This window comes from Mizuhopecten yessoensis, unplaced genomic scaffold (assembly GCF_002113885.1).
Source record: "Mizuhopecten yessoensis strain PY_sf001 unplaced genomic scaffold, ASM211388v2 scaffold1379, whole genome shotgun sequence".
Taxonomy (NCBI): domain Eukaryota; kingdom Metazoa; phylum Mollusca; class Bivalvia; order Pectinida; family Pectinidae; genus Mizuhopecten; species Mizuhopecten yessoensis.
In genome coordinates this window covers 2151517-2176716 of record NW_018404017.1, presented here as the reverse complement: position 1 = coordinate 2176716, position 25200 = coordinate 2151517, and the positions used below count along the sequence as shown (strand labels likewise).

Genomic DNA, 25200 nt, shown 5'->3' with positions numbered 1-25200 from the left:
GGTATTTTTCCTCAAGTTCAAGTAATCTTCAGGAATGCGAGTTACTTTTCCTCAAGTACGAGACAAGGCACAATAAAAAACTATTAAAATAATTCAATCCAAAAGTTATTTTACCCTTAACGGTTGCGTATGGAGGAGAATAGGAAACAATCTTCCATGTTAATAGTAAAAGGACTAAAAAAACTTGTTGTTTTAATCAACGATAATCAAGTCTACAAGTTAACAATATCAATGTTCATTATTAAAATAGAAAACAAAAACGTCTTAGGACTAGCTTGTCAATCACAACTCACGTCGCTAAGTATGTACTTAGTGGTTAGCAAGATTTTAAATATAGCTAATAATTAGTCAAAGCCATACTTTGTTAATGCAATGCTTGTGTTGAATATTCATCTTAATACATATTATAGGTCCTGGTCTCGCCTTCATCGCATATCCCAAGGCCGTATCTATGATGCCTGGGGCTCCTGTCTGGTCTGCCTTGTTTTTCATCATGATCATCTTCCTGGGGATTGACAGTCAGGTACTCTTCTACTAACTAGTGGTGTGTTATCGCAGCAGAATTTCCTTAACCATTACCTCTACATACACCTCCTTATATAAATGACATAGATCAATATAATTACTTTAATGAAAAATGTGAAACAATTTCAAGAAGAAAACAAAAACTCTTTCTAAAAACTCCCGATCTATTCGAAATATACCCATTCAAGCGACATTTCTGCATTTCTTTAATGTTTCTCTGATGTGATGAGAATTATTTTGACAAACGTGGAGAGCTTATTATTAAGTGTACGATACGTGACGATTTCAATTAACCTATCATTAGCTTTCCCTTTCCTGACAGTAACATCCATAATTTCCCAATCTACGGTGTTAACGATGTCACATATGACTAGGTGGTTGATTCGCTAATTGAAGTCATGCTCCGAATATTACAATTTCCGTAAGTAATGTCGACAGATTTTGGATAAACCTATAACATACGGTTTCGAGTGGCGACTATGAGATTTTGTTTGTCGCACTCATGAACATTGTTCGTTTTTTTCCCCTTGTTAATGTCGATATGTGTTATCATGCTCACGGTCTTACGCTCCTTGAACTTTTTAATGTCCTCCATGCTCACAATTTAACGTTATGTTTTTTAACTTCGACTTACGGTTATGTTCAAACTTCGTTATTCTCTTAATTGTTTTCCAAACGTCATCAGTGATTTTGTATAAGGTAGTGAAAACCATCTCTGTAATCTATTCATTGCTTGCTAAAGATTGCTTTCCATTTCGCATATTAAGAGGAATTGTGTTGTTATTTGAAGTTGTTCAGGATTCCCAAAGCATAAATAAGTGCATGATATAATAATGATAATAACAAATGTATCTTTTTCTTCTACAAGATTTATCATTAAAAGTAGAGATCTATTGATAAATTCATTTCAGCCTATGATGTAGAAATGTCGCTTTGAATAATTGTTCTGAAAATACGACCCATTCTCCTTACACTGCTTACCCACACATGGTTTCTCATTTTACCAATTCACTTAAAATAAGACCCCTTTGTTTTTACCTTCGACACAATCATGTATAAAATCTAATTGATATAAATATGTTATTTTCTACCTCTTTTATGTTTCTTTCGATCTCTTTATCTCTGTATCCTCTCATCCTGTCTATCTGTCTCTGTCTCTATTTTCCTCTCCCTCTCTTTACCCCCCCCCCCCCCCCCCCCCCCCCCCCCCCTCCATATTAACACACACACACACCCTAATCCCANCCCCCCCCCATCCCCCCTCTCCCCTGTATGTCTAACTGTGTTTCTCTTTCTCTCTTTTTCTGTTGGATGTCTGTATCTATCTTTGTCGAATAACAGTATTAATGAGGATCCCAAAACTGAATCATAGCTCAAGAACAAAATACCATAACAAATACAATTATTGAAATATTAATCAATTGAAAATGTGGGCATTTTTCCATTGATGCATTTGTTTGTCTCTGTCTTACCAAACACTTGAGAGAATGACAAAGATATCAACGAATAGCTGTTTACTAGAGCGCAGTGTTGTGAATTGAAAATATTTTGTTCTTAGGTAAAATGCTGACAGATGTAATGCTTATGTTTGATATGAAATACAGTGCAATAAAGAAAGAAATTGTATTTGTATTACACTGCAATTGCGGATATAGCTATTGCATTTGTTTCAGGTATTTTGTATTGTAATAATGTTGACTGAAGCCTTATATTGCTATTTCATTCTAGGATGTTTTTTCCTGTGACTCTTGATAAAGTGTTCATAACCTTCCCTTTTTCTTCACGCAGGGTATTCGACTAACCTGTACACAAACCAAAATGCAGGAATTATCGACTTGTTTCTCCTTTATTTCAGTATTCAATATTTTACCACGTACCGTATTTAACAAATTTACATGATCAATTTTACCTCGCGGGGATGGTTTTCGTTGTTTTTTTTCGACTTAATGCAAACAATGAAAACACTGTATTTGCATGTGTTTGGGTGATGTGAAACAAACATGACGTAACTGACTAAACATAACGCCAATTAGCAATTATATCGGAATTAAATATATAACCTGATCAGTGTAACTAACAACCACAGACAAATCACTTTTCTACAGTCCTGCACATTCCAAACTCAAAATCTCGGAATCGATTGTCATTGGCAACTACCAGGTAAAGACCGAGGCCATTTTTGAGGTACAATCTATTGTATTATGAGAGTTATTGACAGGTCCACAGGGAGGAGCCTTAATAAAAAAACGAGGGTTTGTAAAGTCCTTATGTACAACACATTGATAACAGATTCAGAGACGGATGACCCGGAACCGGAAGTCGTCATGACTCAGTATACAAAACTGACCGAGGGAAAAGGTAGACTCGTTATAAAATAATTGTCATTGAATTGCCTTAAATGTGTTGTTTTGTTGCAATTTTTGATAATGGCCCATCAAAAATGCATTTAAAAACAGACAAATCAGAAATGTTTTGCTTTGATTCTGGAATGTGACACGTCTTTCAAACTTTGTTTTAATATGATTCTATAAAAAACGGTATTTTAACCCTGTAAATAGTGTCACTTATGCATCATCTGAGAAGCCATTAACAAGCCAAACGTGTCAAAATATTGATTGTTCTGTGTGCTTATGATGTGGTCCATGTTGTAAATTATTGATGTCATTTTTGAAGAATTGTCCTTGACCTCTTTCACATGTCAGTTATATAAAAACACTTTTACAATTTTTCATTTTTCACGACATTTGATTATTTCGAGGCAATGAAAACTCTTCCGAAGTACGATTTTTATATAATATCCCAACTATTAAAACGCCACATTAGTAAGGGATCCCTGTCCAAGTGAAGATAATGAACTTAAAAATGATATTGTAGGCTTATTGTTCATACAGTTATCTCCCTTTATTTTGGTTTTCCATATAACTGGAGAGCGACCGCTGGCCAGTTGGTTATTGTGACAGTATACAAATAATATTCCCGGGTTCGAATCTTGGTACGGATTTGTTTTTTTCTTAATTTACATTCAGAACACTGATGCTATTTTTCTTTTTACATTTCATCCTATTAGTTTTTCTCTCTGGGAAGTCAGAAAAAGTATAGTTTCTTTTCAATGCAAAGTTACGAGAACGCGAAAGGAACAATACAGCGCGGACTTGTCGATGATCCAGAGGGCGCTTACCCTAGCAGAACGCATGGTCTTATTCCCTTCGCACCTTTTCAAGGGTCTCAATATTTAGTGTTCTTTTGTTAATAGTTTGTCTCAGTTTTATCGATCTATTGCTCGAAATACGATTTGTGGCCATTTCGGCATTCTCTAGTTGTCGTTGAAGACAGCAATATATGGCAACAGAACTACATTGTATTTAAATTTATTAGTTTTCGATTTCTATATCTTCTTGGTGCCACGATATTAACCATTCTTGAATCTTTCCCATGCTTTGTGAAGTTTCATTCATTGCTTTAAAAAACAGTTGTTTTTTGAGGGTTTGTCACCGATTCGTAATGAATAAGCACATTGATTGTATAGCATTGTTATATTTTCAAAATCATAAATAAGTATGATGCTTATCGGGATCTTTGCCCTTATATCGACTAACATATTCTGGAAACATGTTTAATATGTGAACACTTAAAGTTATATATCAAACTAGCACTTTTAGTGTTACCTTAACTTGATAGGTAGAGAATTTTATGTGAACGAATCTGTAATTTAAATTGAATTAATGGATATATAATTAAAAGGGGGAAAAATACTGAACGCTTACTAAACTACATCCCCACGTCTAGTACAGATCAATTTAATGTATGTTTGTAAATGAAATTCTAAATTAGAATAAAATAACAAAACAACAGACCAGTAGTAAGATTTAATTCAACGGATATGAATACCCTTCGGAACCACATCCTGATTTATTATAGGTTTACAAGGGCGATTCGGTTTCTCAATGTCCTACATGTATATGGCAGGTATAGTTTCAAATACGGTGTTCGCAGGCAATACATAAATACATACTTACATAAGTATAAATTACCTTTTAGTTAATCAAATGAACCGTCTACATAGTAATACAGCTGATCGACTAAATGTTACTTATAGGATAGTCTCTTATCTCTTAAAGTGAAACAAACTCATATACATAATGGCTACTCAAATATTCAGAATATCACAGTGCATTTCATTACGAATCTTTCAAAATAATAAAGGCTAAAAATTGACATTGATGCAGAGTGAGAACAATTTTTCTGACTTACGACAATATCGTTTACTATAATTAATGTACTTGATTTGTAGATATTAGTGTTCCTTGTCAGGCTACTTGTTAACTCCATTTGTTGGACTTTTCGATTGTTAAAATGTTTTACTTTTATTTCACAAAAATAAATAAAAAATGCCAGACCGCAAAAAATGATTCTGACATTGATTTTGGTTTTTGTTACTGCAGCAATTAATCTCTAATAATAGAGGATCGACTATCTATATTGATGTTTCTATTCAAATATCTGCATTCAAGAAATCGTTGACATCTAGCCTTTCAAATGATTCGTTTTAATGAACCGACTTATGTTTCCAATTTTAGGGTCTAATGCTATCAGTACGGCGTTGATTTGTTTTCTTTATATTCATTTTAGTTTGTACAAATGGAAGGTTTCATCACTCCCGTCGTAGATCAGTACGCCCACATTCTAAGACGGGGATACCGGAAGGAGATATTTATAGCTGTCGTCTGCGCCGTGTCATATCTTATTGGTCTATCAATGATTGCCGAGGTAAATATCATAGGTTTGATTGATAAACGTTTCATATATAACTCGTTTTTGTTTTGAATGAAATTGCCCAAGAAAGTTTGGAGAGTTAGGAAGGTGTTTGGCCGATAATGACGTTCAGTTTGGTAGAACATGCATCAAAACTTATAAAATAATCAATATTTTCTGCATTTAAAATAATAAGATTGACTTAGTGATTGAAAAACAAAAACAATTATAAATGTACAAAAAAAAGGGATAATCAAAAAAAGAGGGAAAATACTGAAATATTAGCTTATAAAGAACAGAAATTAAAACCAATGGAAACGCCCCCAAAAAGCTCAACAGACTAACCAATGACTAAGAGAAAAATATTATACGAAAAACAGATATACCAATCATAGAAAAGCACTGAAATAGTAATCAATGAAAAATACACTAAAATAGCAACACCAGGAAAACTAAAAATGCTAACCAAAAGAAATCAAGAAATAATAAAATACTAACGAAGGAAAACTAACAAACGGAAAACGCAGATATACCAGCTGATATATGAACTAATGAATAATATACATATACTAATCGATGAGAGACACAATAGATACATTTCTCACATATGTAATGTAATCACAGAACAATGAAGCATATGATAAACTTACAATTTAATACAGTATAATACTATTTCATCTCACAGAATGGTTTTGAATATAATATATATCTTACCGTTTTGATATTTAAAAAGTTCAATATACTACTTGTATTCCAGGGAGGGATGTACGTGTTTCAAATATTTGATTACTACTCTGGCAATAGGGTAATCTTATTGGTGGCCTTTGCTGAATGTGTTGCTGTTTCGTGGATATATGGTAAGTAATGGGCATGTGGATACATGGGAAGTTAAGGGCATGTTGATCTATGGTAAATAACGGGCATGTTGATCTATGGTAAGTAATGGGCATGTGGATCTACGGTAAGTAATGGCCATGTGGATCTACGGTAAGTAATGGGCATGTGGATATATTGTAAGTAATGGGCATGTGGATATATGGGAAGTAATGGGCATGTGGATCTATGGTAAGTTATGAAGCTGTAGATCTATGGTTAGTCATGGGTCAGTGAATCTATTGTAAGAAATGGGCCTGTGGATTTATGGTAAGTAATGGAGCTGGGGATGTGAATTCGATTTATATGAACGTATACATGTATTGTTATGTCAAAGATTGGTGGTAAGTTGTAGAATGTTTGGCTGTGTCATCAGTTTATAGTAAGTTGTTTAATAGGGTACTGTATCATATATTTATTGTGGGTTGTGCACAGTGTGTGACTGTGTCAGAAATTTAAAGTGAGCCGTTGAAGGTGTTGCAGTAAATCTTAGTTTGTAGTGAGTTGTTGAATAGGTTCTTGTGTAAGGATGTATTAGTGCCTTTAGGATGTTGTTTGCTGTGTTATTGTCAGTGACTTTTGGATAGGTTTCGTCCCGTAGTTTCTACTCTTCTTTTATGGATTGTCATGTGTTTGCCACGTTATATGATTAAAAGAAATATATTTCAAGGACTGTAATTTCCGGTAAAGAGTTTAGTAGAGATGTATTATATTACTATTTTTATTGGCATTTAATCAAGAAATGGGATATCACAAGTGGCGAATGCGTTTTTCAAATCACGCCTGTTAAAGTATCATATATTTGTTGTTATTATCAACTTTAACAAGTATGCTTTTCATAAATGACATTCCTCGCATGTTCACATCGCTCATGAAATGAAATGGCCTTAGAGTAAATATACTGCATTATTCTAACAATATTCATTTTGATAAATGTCCTTTTAAGGTATAAATCGAATCTACGACAACATTGAGATGATGCTGGGTCACCGTATCAGCCGTTATATGTGGCTAGCGTGGACAGTCCTGACACCGCTGTTCTGTATAGTAAGTAGCTTACATCGGTGAAGTGCTAGTAACGATTCTGTTATTTTGGGTACAGTTGTTTACAGGTCAATCCAACGTTGATCATTAACAATTTTGTGGTAATTTTATACATCATTACATTTCCTAAACTTCGCCCCGATAGCGTTGTTACGCTGTAGAATATTTCATTGACTTCATTCTTTCCTTTTATCTGATATTTTCTACCATAATTTAGTTTTCTTTTCGTTCTTATTTCTTTTATCACAATTGATCTATTTCAATGAACAATCCCAAACCTACAAAGCATCTGCATAAACATCATGCAATAAACACTGCCGTAAATCTTTAATCAAACATGTGAAAATGGACTTTGAACTTTGAAACCACAAGATAAAAAAACATTTTTTATTAATGGTTACTTCATAATATTTTTCTACAATGACGTTTGTTGTAGGTGTTTTTCCTCATCAGCATTGTGACGTACTCTGAGCTGGACTATAAAAGGCCGACTATGACCTACCAGTACCCAGACTGGGCTGTAGCGATAGGATGGATCATGGCTATGTCATCAGCTGTCTGGATCCCAGCACTCATCATCCACAAATTCTTCAAATATGGATTTACGATGGAGGTAGAGTTTTCATATTTGAACTATTAATATCAGACGTAATTGTTGATTCAAACCTGATGACGTTGTTGATATCTGCATTGCATGTTTCTCTTCCTCAGACGATTTGTTTTGTTTCGCTGTAAGCAAGTTTGAAATAGTTTCAAGACCGACTGGTCCCTTTGTGAAGCTTTCTAATAGCTTGACTAAGGGAGCAGTCGGTTTTGAAACTTTGCGACACGTTTAATACGTACATTGTTTGTGTAGAAGGTAAAACTTTGATATCACATATTTCCAAACTGATGAATCTTATTGAAGATATTGAAATAGTGAAGCATAACAAAATTAAGAATTTTATGGCATTTTCTTACACACATGTATCAGGCATTCCTACCTGTATAACCTATTATTTGAAAGTTCCGACATTATTTACTAATATTTGTTTTGATACTTATTACATCATAAATTATTTGTGTACTATAGAGTGTGGTTATAAAACTTAACAACTCTTGACGTGAACTTCTAAGAGTAATACAACCGTCATCTTAAAACATTAATTGCAGACTCTCCGACTGATGATGGTCCCCATTGGACTCAAGAATCACCAGCTTAGACCCGAAGACAAAGGGGAGAAGTCGCTAAATGATCTAAACAGCCAGACGTAACGAAGTCGAAATGAAACGGAAAGCAGCTTTGTTTGCATATCAATTCTTCTCAACTCACACATATACAAACCACATCATCCCAAACATAAGAATATACATCTCACACATATACAAACCACACCATCCCAAACATAGGTATATACATCTCACACATATACAAACCACACCATCCCAATCATAGGTATATATATCTCACACATATACAAACCACACCATCCCAAACATAGGAATATACATCTCACACATATACAAACCACACCATCCCAAACATAGGAATATACGTCTCACACATATACAAACCACACCATCCGAAACATAGGTATATACATCTCACACATATACAAACCACATCATCCCAAACATAAGAATATACATCTCACACATATACAAACCACATCATCCCAAACATAGGTATATACATTTCACACATATACAAACCACATCATCCCAAACAAAGGCATATACATCTCACACATATACAAACCACACCATCCCAAACATAGGAATATACGTCTCACACATATACAAACCACACCATCCGAAACATAGGTATATACATCTCACACATATACAAACTACATCATCCCAAACATAGGTATATACATCTCACACATATACAAACCACATCATCCCAAACATAGGTATATACATCTCTTCGGACATAGACAGACACCCATATCATTTCCCAAATATACATAACACATAACTCTCCATACACATATCAATACATACAAACACAGCCACACCTATCCCAAGAAATTGTACACACATATACATTCTCTACACATATCCCTCGATAAATACAGGCAACCATACTCCTCCACAAAATATGCATAGCATACACTTTCTCCAAAACAAACATTGATATATATATATATATATATATATACTCGCACACGTACATATCCTAACAACCACCAATATATACATTCTCAAAAGTATAATCAGACTTTGATATACACCATCACACACAACAAAAGTACCTATTCACGCAAAAACAGAAAAAAAACTGGGAACCGGTTTATCTGTACGTACACGCTTTCATTTATGTATAGTGTATCGATATATAAACACACATTATGTGTAACGACTTAGTACATACATAGGTACATAAGTGAACACTATAGCCAACATCATAAGAATATTTCTTGCCAATTCTTGTCAATTCATTTTTGTAATAATGAAGATGAGTTTGCATTAACGTGCTCGTAATATACGATTTTATGGTGAATTGTGGGATACCTAAATAAACGTGTATCTGTCACCAATCATCAGTTGACCATGACGTCATACTCGTCACTACAAACAACTGATCAAGTCGATAAAATTGCTATGTCAAACTCATTCGTAGTATAATGTCATTTTCTGCAATAAAGTTCAATTTTTATGAAGACTCTTTTGTTTTTTCTCTAATAAAAGTGTATATAAATCAACAGAACATGTTTTTTGAGGAGTCAGGAAATGTCCGGCCAGTTTCCCCGATGTATGTTTGTATGGTTACAACTGTTACATTTAGTAAACCATCCTTCGGCATTTACCTTCGGATGAACGTTGTTTATTGCGTGGTCGCATGGGCGTAGTCCGAATTATTCTGACGTTTTATCGACATTTTTCATATCGGTCTGTCGTCGATTAACGTCAGACGATTTGTTTCTAAACTATCAGTTTGAAGTGCGCTCCGGGCGCGGGTCGCATATTTCCCGCATATTATAGAGGGCCGGAGTTCTGACGTTAATTTACGACAGACCGATATGAAAAAAGTCGATAAAACGTCAGAATAATTCGAACTAATGGGCGTGGTGATGTGATGTTTGTGAAACACTCTTGAAATTGATTTAGACACCCCTGCAACATCTGCAAGTCTAGCATTAATACAAGAAAGACATCGACGAAACAACATCAGAAATCAGCCTTTACAGACCATGCTTATATACACAGCCACATCATAGACTGGAACAACTCGATATTGCTTGAAAGGGAGGACAACTCGAAAGTCAATCTGGGTAAGGAAGGAAGAGGAATCGATGAACAGAGAGACGTGGGGCACCAGCTGAGTCATCTGCTAACGTCATTTTAACATCCACTAAAGGACGGAATGGGTTAACATATTACCCGTCCCTCTGACCGTCTGCGAAATTTTGGCATTTGGCGAAATGTCACGATATTGTGTTACAGCTGACGTTACTAACCCGACACATTGGTTTCAGCTTTAAGAGACGATAAATCTATCCTTCACATTATTTGCTTGAGACCGAAACAAACGTGTTCAAAAGCTCGCAAACACCTTTTAATTTCTGTTTGTATTAAAAATCGTAGTTTTTAATGAACAACAAGTTTTATGAGAATGTACCGTAATTAAATATCCACCGGTTCTTACATATGTTAAACAAACGTGTAAGCACATAAAATGCACAAAATATGTTTTTCTCTGAAGCAAGCGAAAATAAAAGGATAATGCAGAGCCCATATTATTTGCTGATTGGATGTTAGAACGCACCTGTTTACGTCTGCATTGTTCATTGTTTAGTGCAGACGTGCTATTTATACCATGTCACCCGGTAAACACATAACTAAAATATCTGAACTCTATGTCTATAGTGAAGATTATATGTCTTATAATTGTTTATGGCTGAGCAACTCCAGAATTATTCTTTAACCTGTGATGCGAAGCGCTGTAGAGTAATGTTACAAATTAAATAGAATGCTACAGTTTTTTAAAATCATTTCGCGCTCGAGTTTCAATCCTATACTCAAGTTATGTGTGGCTAAAACCTACAACAACAAGGGCAGGTGTGTCTCGCCAAATACTGTTGATTTGTTTTGTGATTCTCTAAAACTAGGTCCATGTCAGTAAGCAAAGATTCGTTTCCGTCACAGCTACGTCCTGTCATACAGTAAAGTGTGACTTCCCTTAACAGTAGAGAACGATGAGGTTTCTTATATCTAATAAAACATGTTAGGTATAAGGTGCTAAACCTTGAGTCAGTCAGAACATATGGTGTTATGTGAGTTCGAGGGTACTAGGTCATAACATGATGTCATCATTCATATCATACTGGACACATCAGATGACACATTCCTCATTAAAACACGTTTTGCCATAATGGAAACAAATATTAATGTATACCATTTGAAAACACTCGAATAACAAGATCGACGAGTGTGAGATTTATTTATTATAAAATACCAAATGTCGAAAGACATTGATGATTAAAAATAGCATATACATATATTTATTGAGTGACATTTATTAATAATAAGATATAAAAAGATGAGTGTTATAAAATTCAGTGGCAAAATGATTCGTCTTCAAATATCATTTACATCCATAGCCTTGTGCATAACCTCTGTTCTTCTCAAATTGTTAATAAACATGCTAATAAGTATCAAACAGTATAAATGCTAGTTTTTATATTACTTTAGAACAATTGTCATTTTTACATTTATTTCGTGATTTACATTAAAATATTTTATTCCTTTTTGTCCTTTTATTATTAGAAAATTAAATTACATAACATATATAAGAATTAAATTATCATAATTGAGCAACTATGGATTCAGAGTTACTTTCCTTTGATTCAAAATCGCCAATTTAGAGACGAGTTATGATTACATGCAAGGTTAGAGGGCATGCAGGAAAACTGAAACATCTGTCTGTCGGAGAGTCACGTGATAGTGATGAGTCAAGGTATGGTCACGTGGAGAAACGTGCCTCTTAATGAATGATGACATGTTAGCAGAGTTATGTCAAAGCAACCTGACACTGATAGACAAAAAGAACTCAAAGAATCAACTGCAGAGAGGAATTAAATGTGAAATATGTGCACGTACCAGAGAATGTGACAGAATTTGTTACTTCAATATCAACTTCCAAATTGTTTTGCAACCAAGAAACGGATGAAGTGCACGAAGGTATATCGCAATAAGATGATTTATATTGCTTTTAAAATATGATTCTAATTAAACAAGCTATAATCGTATTTGTTATTAATACTGAAAAGTATTTTAAGTGTTGCAGCACTGGAGTCTTATTTATTTGCATGTTAATTTAGTGTTCCTGTCGTGTAAAATGTGTAGTTCTAAACTACTGAGGCAACAAATGACAACAAATAAAGAAAATGAAATCGAAAAAAACACTGGAATAATTCATGAAGAATATGGGAATGTTTTAATGTCGCCATTATGTTCTTGTTGTGAAATACTTTATTTCCCTTTGTGATTTTAATATTGCCATATGTTATTTTGCAGATGATGGTTTTCAAATGTTAATTATACAGCTATAAACTCAGTACAAACTTCATTTGTAAAGGCAGATGTTAATCTGTTGACTAACGGACGTTCCATATGAGTTAACTCAGCAAATACCTTAGAATTCGGGGTATAATGTTCAAATAAAACCAGATACTAAAAACCACAGTTGTAGATATCTGTATATGTTAAAAGAAATTACGTCTGTACAAAGGTTATTCATCAGTTTTTCACAGCTTGAACGAGCAAGGGATGTAGGAACATTCACTGTACCCAGTAGTAACCACGACATTTACAAAGTTACATATCTGAATATTCTGTTTCATCAAAACAACGTACGGACTAATAAAAGCTGCTCATACTTATAGTAAGTAAATATGTGTGTTCTACAGCAATCACTATACCATAGATTAATATTAAAACCTCACTTAATACATCATATTTTACTGCAGAAATAAAGTATATTTACGAAGTTTAAACTCTGTAGTTACATTATATGATTTTACATTTGATACAAATTTGATAAATACTGTCATCACTCTAGCAATTAAGAAGCTTTAATTATATCCATTTTGTAAGATATGTAGGGATTTCTCTCCTCTGTCCTCAGGCCTCAGTTGATGATCCTTCAGACCAACCGGGACAAGCATCAGCTTAAACGTCTGAAACAATAAAAGATAGGCAGGCATCAGCTTAAGCGTATGAAACAATAAAAAAATAAATACAAAATAGGCTACAGCTTAAACGTTGGAAACAACACAAAAAAGGCAATCATCAGCTTAAACGTCTGAAACAATACAAAATAGGCAGGCATCAGCTTAAACGTATGAAACAATACAAAATAGACAAGCATCAGCTTAAACGTCTGAAACAATACAAAATAGGCAGGCATTAGCTTAAACGTCTGAAACAATACAAAATAGGCAGGCATCAGCTTAAACGTATGAAACAATACAAAATAGGCAGGCATCAGGTTAAAAGTCTGAAACAATACAAAATAGGCAGGCATCAGCTTAAACGTGTGAAACAATACAAAATAGGCAGGCATCAGCTTAAACGTATGAAACAATACAAAATAGGCAAGAAACAGCTTAAACGTATGAAACAATACAAAATAGGCAAGAAACAGCTTAAACGTATGAAACAATACAAAATAGGCAAGAAACAGCTTAAACGTATGAAACAATACAAAATAGGCAAGAAACAGCTTAAACGTCTGAAACAATACAAAATAGGCAAGAAACAGCTTAAACGTATGAAACAATACAAAATAGGCAAGAAACAGCTTAAACGTATGAAACAATACAAAATAGGCAAGAAACAGCTTAAACGTATGAAACAATACAAAATAGGCAAGAAACAGCTTAAACGTATGAAACAATACAAAATAGGCAAGAAACAGCTTAAACGTATGAAACAATACAAAATAGGCAAGAAACAGCTTAAACGTATGAAACAATACAAAATAGGCAAGAAACAGCTTAAACGTCTGAAACAATACAAAATAGGCAAGAAACAGCTTAAACGTCTGAAACAATACAAAATAGGCAAGCATCAGCTTAAAAGTCTGAAACAATACGAAATAGGCAGGCATCAGGTTAAAAGTCTAAACAATACAAAATAGACAAGCAACAGCTTAAACGTATGAAACAATAAAAAAATAGGCAGGCATCAGCTTAAACGTATGAAACAATACAAAATAGGCAAGAAACAGCTTAAACGTATGAAACAATACAAAATAGGCAAGAAACAGCTTAAACGTATGAAACAATACAAAATAGGCAAGAAACAGCTTAAACGTATGAAACAATACAAAATAGGCAAGAAACAGCTTAAACGTATGAAACAATACAAAATAGGCAAGAAACAGCTTAAACGTATGAAACAATACAAAATAGGCAAGAAACAGCTTAAACGTATGAAACAATACAAAATAGGCAAGAAACAGCTTAAACGTATGAAACAATACAAAATAGGCAAGAAACAGCTTAAACGTATGAAACAATACAAAATAGGCAAGAAACAGCTTAAACGTATGAAACAATACAAAATAGGCAAGAAACAGCTTAAACGTTTGAAACAATACAAAATAGGCAAGAAACAGCTTAAACGTATGAAACAATACAAAATAGGCAAGAAACAGCTTAAACGTCTGAAACAATACAAAATAGGCAAGAAACAGCTTAAACGTATGAAACAATACAAAATAGGCAAGAAACAGCTTAAACGTATGAAACAATACAAAATAGGCAAGAAACAGCTTAAACGTATGAAACAATACAAAATAGGCAAGAAACAGCTTAAACGTATGAAACAATACAAAATAGGCAAGAAACAGCTTAAACGTATGAAACAATACAAAATAGGCAAGAAACAGCTTAAACGTATGAAACAATACAAAATAGGCAAGAAACAGCTTAAACGTCTGAAACAATACAAAATAGGCAAGAAACAGCTTAAACGTCTGAAACAATACAAAATAGGCAAGCATCAGCTTAAAAGTCTGAAACAATACGAAATAGGCAGGCATCAGGTTAAAAGTCTAAACAATACAAAATAGACAAGCAACAGCTTAAACGTATGAAACAATAAAAAAATAGGCAGGCATCAGCTTAAACGTATGAAACAATACAAAATAGGCAAGAAACAGCTTAAACGTATGAAACAATACAAAATAGGCAAGAAACAGCTTAAACGTATGAAACAATACAAAATAGGCAAGAAACAGCTTAAACGTATGAAACAATACAAAATAGGCAAGAAACAGCTTAAACGTATGAAACAATACAAAATAGGCAGGCATTAGCTTAAACGTCTGAAACAATACAAAATAGGCAAGCATCAGCTTAAACGTCTGAAACAATACAAAATAGGCAAGCATCAGCTTAAACGTATGAAACAATACAATATAGGCAGGCATCAGCTTAAACGTATGAAACAATACAAAATAGGCAAGAAACAGCTTAAACGTCTGATACAATACAAAATAGGCAAGAAACAGCTTAAACGTTGGAAACAATACAAAATAGGCAAGAAACAGCTTAAACGTATGAAACAATACAAAATAGGCAGGCATTATCTTAAACGTCTGAAACAATACAAAATAGGCAAGCATCAGCATAAACGTCTGAAACAATACACAATAGGCAAGAAACAGCTTCAACGTCTGAAACAATACAAAATAGGCAGGCATCAGCTTAAACGTATGAAACAATACAAAATAGGCAAGAAACAGCTTAAACGTATGAAACAATACAAAATAGGCAAGAAACAGCTTAAACGTATGAAACAATACAAAATAGGCAAGAAACAGCTTAAACGTATGAAACAATACAAAATAGGCAAGAAACAGCTTAAACGTATGAAACAATACAAAATAGGCAAGAAACAGCTTAAACGTATGAAACAATACAAAATAGGCAAGAAACAGCTTAAACGTATGAAACAATACAAAATAGGCAAGAAACAGCTTAAACGTATGAAACAATACAAAATAGGCAAGAAACAGCTTAAACGTATGAAACAATACAAAATAGGCAAGAAACAGCTTAAACGTATGAAACAATACAAAATAGGCAAGAAACAGCTTAAACGTATGAAACAATACAAAATAGGCAAGAAACAGCTTAAACGTATGAAACAATACAAAATAGGCAGGCATTATCTTAAACGTCTGAAACAATACAAAATAGGCAAGCATCAGCATAAACGTCTGAAACAATACACAATAGGCAAGAAACAGCTTCAACGTCTGAAACAATACAAAATAGGCAGGCATCAGCTTAAACGTATGAAACAATACAAAATAGGCAAGAAACAGCTTAAACGTATGAAACAATACAAAATAGGCAAGAAACAGCTTAAACGTATGAAACAATACAAAATAGGCAAGAAACAGCTTAAACGTATGAAACAATACAAAATAGGCAAGAAACAGCTTAAACGTATGAAACAATACAAAATAGGCAAGAAACAGCTTAAACGTATGAAACAATACAAAATAGGCAAGAAACAGCTTAAACGTATGAAACAATACAAAATAGGCAAGAAACAGCTTAAACGTATGAAACAATACAAAATAGGCAAGAAACAGCTTAAACGTATGAAACAATACAAAATAGGCAAGAAACAGCTTAAACGTCTGAAACAATACAAAATAGGCAAGAAACAGCTTAAACGTCTGAAACAATAGAAAATAAATGTACATAAAGTGTGTGAATCATCAGTCTGACATGATTATAAGACAACTTTTTCGACATGCACAGAAATATACGAATTTATAAAAACTATCACCCACCGCGATACTGAATGAACCTAAACCAGGAATATAAGGAACTTCAGCAGGCTACATGTTCGCGCATTATCTAATCTGAGTTTAAGTCCCACCGCGTATATCAGTCACTTTATATTTACATACCTTCATCGAAAATCCGTGCTTTATGAATTTGTGTATGATAAGAGCTGGAACCCAAAGGGTGGAGGACATCGCCATTACCCATCCTATCGCCACCGCCCAATCGGGGTAGTGATACGTGGTCAAAGGCCGCTTGTAATCAAGTTCGGAATAGGTCACTATGCCGATCAGAAAAAAGACCTGCAAAAAATGGTTACATTTGTTTTACATTTATGGGAGAAATTTGCTGGCTACTAAAACATTTACGTACAAACACAATTTCGTAAGTTCAGACAAAAGTTAAATATGGCAGCTCTGGTTATGTCCTGCGTTTTTGCCTCGTTTTGGACGAAATATGTCTAGACTTTACATTGACTAAAGATATACAATCACTTAATCTGTGCATCTAATAAAAACATGAAATAACCACACATCGATTGAACATATACAAATAATTATATGTTTCTAAGAAACAGTTAAAGTGTAAACAAAATTGTTCTTCGAACTCACATTCGATGGAACTAGGGCAATATTAACAAAGGAATACATTACAGGGAAGTACTTTAAAATAGTCAAAGGAGAATAATTCCACCTGTTCCGAAAAGATTAGCGAGTTTTCGGCTCTATCAACAATATCCGTCAGGTAAACATATTTCCTATACAAGTAATGTCAAGCTTGTCAGGTACGTACCGGGGTGGCGGCAACGAAACCCAAAGGAATACTAATGAGCAAATTAATAAATGTCGACATTTTTATAGCTCACGGAACAAAAATGCGATCACGATGGCGACCATAAGATTTTCACTAGTCTTCGTCAACCGACATCTCTCCAAACGTTATGTTGTAAGTTTGTCATCAACACTCGTCCCCAATCACAGAAATCTAGATATATTGAAAGTTTGTCATCAACACTCGTCCCAAATCACAGAAATCTAGACATGTTGTAAGTTTGTCATCAACACTCGTCCCCAATCACAGAAATCTACATATATTGTAAGTTTGTCATCAACACTCGTCCCCAATCACAGAAATCTAGATATGTTGTAAGTTTGTCATCAACTCTCGTCCCCAATCACAGAAATCTAGATATATTGAAAGTTTGTCATCAACACTCGTCCCCAATCACAGAAATCTAGATATATTGAAAGTTTGTCATCAACACTCGTCCCAAATCACAGAAATCTAGACATGTTGTTAGTTTGTCATCAACACTCGTCCCCAATCACAGAAATCTAGATATATTGAAAGTTTGTCATCAACACTCGTCCCCAATCACAGAAATCTAGATATGTTGTAAGTTTGTCATCAACACTCGTCCCCAATCACAGAAATCTAGATATGTTGTAAGTTTGTCATCAACTCTCGTCCCCAATCACAGAAATCTAGATATATTGAAAGTTTGTCATCAACACTCGTCCCAAATCACAGAAATCTAGACATGTTGTTAGTTTGTCATCAACACTCGTCCCCAATCACAGAAATCTAGATATGTTGTAAGTTTGTCATCAACACTCATCCCCAATCACAGAAATCTAGATATGTTGACGAACTAGTAACTATGGAACTACTTTGCACAGCGCGGAATGACAATACTATGATCGGAGGACTTTGGTTTGGACCTTTATAGAGAGTCAGCTGATAACATACAATTGTGTTTGAAGCTTATTTCAAATTATGATTGTTACGTGAGAAATATAAGCTTATCTCTTGTTTTATGTGTGAAGTTTATAGAGAATCTTGCATTTTTCTGTAATATAACTTGGACAAGTTTCGTGAAATACATTGAACATATGGTTTAAGCCCAATTGCTTTGCTCGGTTTTCAACATTCAAAAGATTCAGATTTGTTAAGACTTTACTTTCTATTCTCGTCCTTGGCCCAAAATCACAAATAAAACGTACACATCTGTTCTGTGCTACTTGCAACTGGTTTTGTAACCTTTGATTTAAACCATAATACCAGGCTGAGCATCAGTAGTCAAAATTACATAGCACTAGATAATTACAAAGCGTCTTTCTTATATCCAGAGGAAGATTTTTATATTGTCTGTACAAAAAAAATGTAGACGAGAATTTACTTTCTTCTGATGCACTTACGATGCCTTACACAAACGATTGGCGATGTACTTACTGCACAAAACATCGGTGAAAGTATTGTCCACGCCACCCACATGTACCGATTAATACGCCATCCCAACATCATCTCAACGTTGTCGTAGAACCGTTTGATGCCTGACAAACACGTACAATATGGTCGGATTGGTGTATGGAATATGTTATACAAAATATAGTATTTATTTATCAGGGGCAAGTTTTAACACAAAACAAAGGATTGATTGATGCACGGAACATGTTATACAATATATAACGTAAGCTGATGCATGAAATATGTAATACAAAATACAGGATCAAATGATGCATGGAACGAATATGAGATTCATGTGTGATAGGTAATACTAAGGAACTTCTTTCTTGTTTACACCTATTGGGATAATAGTTCAATGTATAATAAAAACCACGATAACAATTAACTATACAATTCACTTTCAGATATCAGTGTTATATGTGCCTATGATATAGTATGATTTAAAAATTACCATAAATCCAGGATATTGCTACACATTCGGTGAAAGCGATGAGAAGCATGACTCGATTTCCAGAGTAATAGTCAAATATTTGAAACACGTACATCCCTCCCTGGAATGGAAATGAAAATCTGCTAATTCGAACCGCACTATTTTATATACAGTGTTCCTACATTAATTACATAAAACATTTTTTTTTTTTAACTTGGACTTTACGTTCTGAAGAGTGTGAAGTTTATATTTCAATGATTTTTTCTGATACCCTATGCATGTTTTAGCAAACTACTCTGAAAAAAAGTCCAAATTATATAAACAAAATATATTTGAGAGTCTAATTGAAACTAGTATGTAATTTCGACGTCACACAGTGGATGATGACGTCACATGGGTCGGCGTCTTCCATGCTATTAGCCTTGCACAACTCAATTATTTTAGAAAATGATCAGCATATCCAAAACGCACTGAATGTTAAGGTATTAAGCGATACTTAACAGACTGAATCGTGTTCTGTTGAGGCTTCTGGGGTATAAAGTTCATTGGGTCATGAACCACATTTGAAATGTTTTGCTTACAGTTCATGAAATATGTTTTAAGAGCAATTGTTCCCATAAACCTCAATAGAACAGGATTCATCCCTTAACCAAAATATCATATTCGACCAGAACCATTACCGTGTGTTGTGCTAAAATAAATACCATGTTTAGGTCCTTACTCATAAGTCACACCATTGGCATATTGCATGATCATATCTTACAGAAATCATGTTAATACATTTAATTGAATTAGATTTTACAAGAATATGAAATCAAAATATGTTTACCTCTGAAACCATTGACAATCCTATAAGGAATGATATAAAGCACACAAAGGCTATAAACAACTCCTTTCGGTATCCACGCCGAAGGACATGAGGATACTGATCAACAACGGAAGTGATGAACCCCTCCATTTGTACAAACTGAAATGTATGAAGAATATCGTATGTTAAGTTAATATTTGTATTGTGAGAGTATGATACGTTATCATCTAAATGGTACGTGTTGGATTCCGAATAGAGTGACTTTTAAATACAAATATTGCAATTTCATGATTGAGAGAAAAAACAAAACAGAGAGTTTTAGATGGTTTTTAACTCTAATTAAGATTAAACATTTATAAGACTGCTCTCGTGAGCGAATTTCATAATTGGATTGCTAATTGATAACTAAGTGTATTAGCTCATAACTGGAAATTCAATTAAAACTGAAATAAAACAATCATATCTTATCTTGAATACCTGGCTGTCGATTCCCAGAAATATGAGCATGATGAAGAAGAGCGCAGACCACACGGGCGCTCCTGGCATCAGGGAAACTGCCTTTGGGTAGGCAATAAACGCCAGCCCGGGACCTGCAAGGTAACACATAACAAATAGATTATGGAGGCACGGTAGTCTTGTGGTAGGACGCCGGGCTCGTGACCGAAGGGTTGTGGGTTCGAGTCACATCACGGCACTATGATGTATCTGTGAGAAAGATACTTTACTCGACTTGTTTCAGTCTACTCAGCTGTAAGTCAGTACGTGGTTGAGCGGTACTAGAATTGTTGAATACTAGCTGTGAGCGCCGAAATGGCAGCACCGGCTTTATGCTCTCCAGGGAGTTGAGAAAGATGTTGGCAGGTTGCAAAGGCCCTATAACTACGGATAATAACTTGTAAACCGCTTTGAGACGACCTACGAACTAGGTTGTGATAAAGTAGTATATAAGAACCTCGAATTATTATTATTATTATTATAGATCGTCTGTATCAGTACAAAACAGACTTTATTTACTGTTTGTTTAAACTCCATTGTGTATTAATAAAGACTGATAGAGTACAAATGTTGTTGTCTTATATTAAATATTAGATTGATTATTGTGTGATAAGTACACATAGATGCTGTTGTATGTGGTAAGTACCTCTCGTATGGTATAATGTGTGTGGTAGTTAGAATATATCAATATATGAATATATATAATCATTAAGGTGGTCGGTTGGCACAGTGGATAAAGCATTCACATTTCACCAAGACAGCCAGGGTTTTATTCCCCGATCGGACGTGAAAAGGTATGGGAGTCACCTGACTAATCATGACTGTTTTCTACAGGTACTCCGGTTTCCTCCCAAATTAACCCCCTACCCGCGCTATAACATCCGGGCGATTCAAATCAATTGAAACATTTTTTTTTTAAATTGTTGTATGCTATATTTAATAGTGTTAAATATATCTGATGATATATTATATAGTAAGTAAATATAATCAAAGAAGTAGACACCGACAGTGCAGACAAAGGAATAATCAAGGCGATCCTCCCCTTTTACAAGACAGAAACATGAACAATAACCTATCATAACATATAACAAAGAAATAAACAGTCACTACGAACCAAAACTTCAACATAAAATGCAAACAAATGTTATCACCCATGAAATTAACTGATATTATTTGCACATTCCCTCGATTAGTTTGTAACCGAAGGCTTTTTATGGTCCTGAGGTTATCGCATATCCCCCCTCGGTTGCGCATCATGATATAGTTAGTATACATATTTATTTATAAAGAAAATCCATATATCATGATATATTGTGTGGTAACTTCTAATATAGTGATATGTGCCTAGATAAGTATATATGATAATTTCGTTCCTACTATCCCTATTATTCATACTTAATTCAAATCCTTGGATAGTGATGAATAAGACACATTTAAGTGGACAATGGACCTCAAGAGAATGAGATCTGAAGTAACAAAAATAATATCAGAGTAAAAAACCCAAGATAATAGTCGAGTGTTGTGTCAATTTTGGTACTTCTAAAGTACGCCCAGACGTTCAGTGTCACGTCATTGCTACTAACAGTTACCTGACGAAGCTACTTTATCTACTGTCGTGTCCTGCAGGAAAGCCATGTGCCCGAGAATTGTAAATATAAGGAACCCCGAAAAGATACTGGTCCCGGAGTTTATCAGCGCGAAGATCGTAACATCTCTGTAAACAAGCAAAATCAAAATTACATATAACCAATTTAGATTGAACATGTTTCTGGTAAAAATAAAGAAAAAAGAAATTTGTAATTAGGAAATAGTTATTGATTATTTTGGTATAACGATATCGTTGACATGTGTAAGAAAACACCTCCCATTAGTCCAATTGTGAAATCTGGCTATAAGAAAAGAAGAAATAAGGCGGCACATCCAGCTTTCAATAGGCTCAAAAACCATCTTATTGAATTTGTGTAATATATATATTGATTCTAAATCATTAGTAGAGCATCATCGCCACATGCAGTGTTATTGGTGTCATACCACTGTCTAAAGGCACTAAAAATCCTTTACAAGCAGAAGTTTTAAATAATGAAAATACTTTTATAGAATATAAAAAGGTCATCCTAAAAAAAAAAAAAAAAAAAAAAAAAAACCTATAAAAATCAGTAACTAAATAAACCAGAAGTTGAAAGATGAGCTATAAAACAGGTCCATATGTACAATACAGAAATCTCTCCCACCACGCGATAGAACATAAACATAACAAGGCAAGTTCTACAATACTATACCACGATTTCAAATATGTATACTCTACTATGCTATACAGTGCCTGTAAGAATTATGGTTGAATTTGTTGTAGCTGCCGAGAGCAGTCAGAGCTCCAATTCCTATGGAATAGGACCACATAATTTGTGTGGAGGCGTCGACCCAAACCTGCAACATAAATGCAAAACAGCTATGACGACCCCCTCAGGGGTTAAAGTGCCTTTTCGGGGCTACAGCTTCCATTTTTTTGGGATACTCCTCCTGATCTTTTTTTTGCTCATGTTCCTTCTGCTTCTTACGTTCTAGAAAAACGTTAAGGATCAAGAAAAAAGGCAAAACTACGGTATCCTGTTATGCTATTAGTTTCCATGAATCGAAACGTTCTTTTATGTTATAAATGTTGCGTATCCAAAACCTACCAGTGCGATGACAGCATGAACTAAGGGGGTCAGACCCTCTTGTAAAATTTACTTAAAACGTCAATAGTAATGTCCAGAAGCTTGATCTAGAATGGTGTGAAAAAGAAAGAAAACGCCAGAACGTCAATTTCAACACACGATGAAAATCTGAACTCATAGAGGGAACTAAAATCTATAATAACGGAAACTTATAGATGGTCAAACAAAAATACATGAATAATACAATGTACGCTTCAGAACCAGATGTAACACCTGTCCGAACGACTACCGCCGAATCCCAGAATTTCTGCAGGTAATCAAAAGTCTAAGAAATAGTGAACACCGAAATTTCGTAATTCCCAATCACCTTTTGATGACGCCCGTTAAATTCTACAACGTGCTATTAAGACCCCAAGTTAGGGCGACTATATAAACTAATGACAAGTGACATCAATCCTGATATTTGTAACTGACTCAGAAGAAGCCATGTTTTCTCAGTAGATAGGGGAAGCAGATAAGTTAATATTACAAGATTGAAGAAAGGCATCGTGAAACTGAAGTTATTACAAACGAACTCTTAATCATAATTCGTTGAAAACTCTTACCGTAACAAAGTGTTTGATTTTTGATATATATAAATTTACCCTATTATGTGTTGTAAATTACCCAGCAATACAAAATCTGAGCGACATAATCGGTACTCATCGACTTATACATAATTGCAGCATTAAAGGGAAGCTTTTTGTATTCGTGTTATTTTCATAATTGTCCCAAGTAGTAAACATGACTTGGTACGGATTACGGCAGTAGTAAACATGACTAAGTATGGATTACGGCAGTAGTAAACATGACTTAGTACGGATTACGGCAGTAGTAAACATGACTTGGAACGGATTACGGCAGTAGTAAACATGACTTGGTACGGATTACGCATTAGTAAACATGACTTGGTACGGATTACGGCAGTATAGTAAACATGACTTGGTACGGATTACGGCAGTAGTAAACATGACTTGGTACGGATTATGGCAGTAGTAAACATGACTCGGTACGGATTACGGCAGTAGTAAACATAACTTGGTACAGATTACGGCAGTAGTAAACATGACTTGGTACAAATTACGGCAGTAGTAAACATGACTTGGTACGGATTACGGCAGTAGTAAACATGACTTAGTACGGATTACGGCAGTAGTAATTATGACTTGGTATGGATAACGGCAATAGTAAACATGACTTAATACGGATAACGGCAGTAGTAAACATGACTTGGTACGGATTACGGCAGTAGTAAAATGACTTGGTACGGATTACGGCAGTAGTAAACATGACTTGGTACGGATTACGGCAGTAGTAAACATGACTTGATACGGATTACGGCAGTAGTAAACATGACTTGATACGGATTACGGCAGTAGTAGACATGACTTGGTACGGATTACGGCAGTATTAAACATGACTTGATACGGATTACGGCAGTAGTAAACATGACTTGGTACGGATTACGGCAGTAGTAAAAATGACTTGGTACGGATTACGCCAGTTGTAAACATGACTTAGTACGGATTACGGGAGTAG

At 34.6% G+C, this 25200-nt stretch overlaps 2 protein-coding genes across 3 annotated transcripts in view; one reads left to right on the top strand and one right to left on the bottom strand.

Moving 5' to 3' along the window:
* Positions 1–9839, top strand: part of LOC110461028 (sodium- and chloride-dependent creatine transporter 1-like) — a 34879-nt gene extending 25040 nt beyond the window's left edge. Inside the window, exons 8-13 of the mRNA XM_021514302.1 lie at positions 411–523; positions 5155–5292; positions 6035–6134; positions 7097–7197; positions 7631–7807; positions 8347–9839. Of these exons, the coding sequence (XP_021369977.1) occupies positions 411–523; positions 5155–5292; positions 6035–6134; positions 7097–7197; positions 7631–7807; positions 8347–8448 (731 nt within the window). The 3' untranslated portion in view covers positions 8449–9839. The remainder of the gene's footprint in view (positions 1–410; positions 524–5154; positions 5293–6034; positions 6135–7096; positions 7198–7630; positions 7808–8346) is intronic.
* A 2760-nt stretch (positions 9840–12599) lies between these two features.
* LOC110461007 (sodium- and chloride-dependent creatine transporter 1-like) overlaps positions 12600–25200 on the bottom strand; it is a 51379-nt gene continuing 38778 nt past the window's right edge. Inside the window, exons 6-13 of one of the 2 annotated variants that reach the window (XM_021514278.1) lie at positions 23289–23392; positions 22558–22682; positions 20951–21063; positions 20495–20632; positions 19687–19786; positions 19221–19321; positions 17114–17290; positions 12600–13358 (exon numbers count right to left, since the gene is read on the bottom strand). In XM_021514278.1, coding sequence (XP_021369953.1) covers positions 13254–13358; positions 17114–17290; positions 19221–19321; positions 19687–19786; positions 20495–20632; positions 20951–21063; positions 22558–22682; positions 23289–23392 — 963 coding nt within the window. In that variant the 3' untranslated portion in view covers positions 12600–13253. Of the gene's footprint in view, positions 13359–13414; positions 13562–17113; positions 17291–19220; positions 19322–19686; positions 19787–20494; positions 20633–20950; positions 21064–22557; positions 22683–23288; positions 23393–25200 lie in introns of those variants that run through there. The other variant, XM_021514270.1, reaches the window with a different exon arrangement.